At 38.1% G+C, this 2,279-nt stretch overlaps 1 protein-coding gene across 1 annotated transcript in view; it reads right to left on the bottom strand.

Moving 5' to 3' along the window:
- blk (BLK proto-oncogene, Src family tyrosine kinase) overlaps window positions 1–2,279 on the bottom strand; it is a 45,001-nt gene that overhangs the window by 14,883 nt on the left and 27,839 nt on the right. The window contains 1 exon segment of the mRNA XM_070433782.1: window positions 1,890–1,929. Coding sequence (XP_070289883.1) covers window positions 1,890–1,929 — 40 coding nt within the window.

The following is a 2,279-nucleotide window of genomic DNA, read 5'->3' as shown; positions in this document are numbered from 1 at the left end:
CCAGACGAGAGGATTATACTACCTTCTTTAACCTTACTTAAATTAATATAGCCTACCTTTTAACCTTACTTAAGCGTTAAATTATATACCGTTACCGTTACCCGTTACTTAATTAATTCAATATACCTACTTTAATCTGCTTCCGTTAAGCCTTTAAATTAAATATAGCCTACCTTTAACTCCTTACCTTATTAATTAATATACTACCCTTTAACGCTGACCTTAACTTAAAATCTAAGTATACTACCCTTTAACCTTTAGCCTTACCCATTCGAGAATTAGTGCCTAAAATATAAACACTTCACGGTTCAGAAGCTTGGAGCGGTTTGGAGAAACTGGAACGTTACAGCGGCCGCAGGAGCAACAAAAACACTTCGAAATTTGACGTTTGGAGAAATGGAATGATGCAGGAGCAACAAAAACACTTCGAAATTTGACGTTTGGAGTAATGGAATGATGCAGGAGCAACAAAAACACTTCGAAATTTGACGTTTGGAGAAATGGAATGATGCAGGCGCAACAAAACCACTTCGAAATATGACGTTTGGAGAACGTGCATGAGCGTCTAATTCTCCAATCATGACTGTGAGCGCTTGTTGGTATGACAGTAAAAAAAAAAAAATGCTGTAAAATAAAGCTGTCTTATATGACCTGATGATGGTACCAGATTCTTTTTCAAATCAGGTCAAATCAGGTCAAATCAGGTCAAATCAGGTCAAATCAGGTCAAATCAGGTCAAATCAGGTCAAAAGGTAAGGGTATTATCATTGGACCCTGCTGGTGATTTATGAACATTTGAACATCTTGGCCATGTTCTGTTATAATCTCCACCCGGCACAGCCAGAAAAGGACTGGCCACCCCTCATAGCCTGGTTCCTCTCTAGGTTTCTTCCTAAGTTTTGGCCTTTCTAGGTAGCCACCGTGCTTCTACACCTGCATTGCTTTGCTGTTTGGGGTTTTAGGCTGGGTTTCTGTACAGCACTTTGTGACATCAGCTGATGTAAGAAGGGCTTTATAAATACATTTGATTTGATTTGATTTTGAAAATTTGATTAGATTTTTAAATAAAATACTAATGGAAAAACACCTGGAATAGGCTGGCACAACATCACTATTGTGTTGATTAATTGATTGATTGATTAWTTGATTGATTGATTGCAGTGAATCATTTTGGATTAAAAAGGCCGAGGTAGTCTAGCCACCTGAAGTGTGAAAATATCAACCACATTTGATCGTGTTCACATTTTCTCAGAACACAAATAAATGSYGTCTATTTTTAGGTAATGAGTAAATAGCTTAGCCTATAGAAACATGACGTTAAACAGCCCATTGCGGTGAATTCACTTAATAGACACTTTTTTTTCCAATAGCAATTAGCTTTTACTACATGTAGTGATTTGTATGCTTTTGATAATAATTAAGCCTGGTTTTGTCGTAATGTCGTAAGGTAGACTTACTGTACTGTTATGTTCATATGACAGGGTTAATCATTTTGTAAGGCTAGTGACACTTGATGAAGACATGGCTGTTAGCAACTCTGTGCTTTTGTCTTGAAGCTAAAATGTAACGTGTAGCCTACAGACAACAAAACAAACCCTTTGTTTGTCTACACATCCATACTCGTGAATTGTTGTATTTTCGTTGATGAATAGTTTGTGCTTACTGGCTAGTGGCTACTGTGATATTTACGGTTCATTTGAGCAGCGGACCAAGTGTGTCGCGTTGCCGGCCACAACCAAAAGTATGGCTTTTGGATGTCATGTCATTTGAAAATCTGATTTTTTTTGCCAGTAATTGGTCTTTTGACCAATCAGATCAGATCCTTTGCATATAATTGGCCAAAGGATCAGAATTCGGCTGCCTGTGTAAACGCTGCCTAATGGTCATACCTTCTTTTGCTGTGTTCTCTGTTTCCTGTGTCAACACTGCCTAATAGCCATACCTTGGGGGTGTTAGGTAGCCTAGTAGTTAGAGCGTTGGACTAGTAGTGGAAAGGTTGCAAGATTGAATCCCCGAGCTGACAAGGTAAAAATCTGTCATTCTGCCCCTGAACAAGGCAGTTAACCCACTGTTCCTAGGTCGTCATTGAATATAATAATTTGTTCTTAACTGACTTGCCTAGTTAAATAAAGGTGGAAAAAAATATATATTAAATGAGCTGGGATGATTTCCATCGCATCTCCCAATAATATTTTCAACATACATCTGTAAAATGATAGTCTAGAAACTAAAGCTTTGATTGTCTTCCTCTCAGGCTTCCATGTCTTCTCCCTGGACCT

Source organism: Salvelinus sp. IW2-2015, linkage group LG21 (assembly GCF_002910315.2).
Source record: "Salvelinus sp. IW2-2015 linkage group LG21, ASM291031v2, whole genome shotgun sequence".
Classification (NCBI taxonomy): domain Eukaryota; kingdom Metazoa; phylum Chordata; class Actinopteri; order Salmoniformes; family Salmonidae; genus Salvelinus; species Salvelinus sp. IW2-2015.
This window is presented reverse-complemented; position numbering and strand designations above follow the sequence as displayed.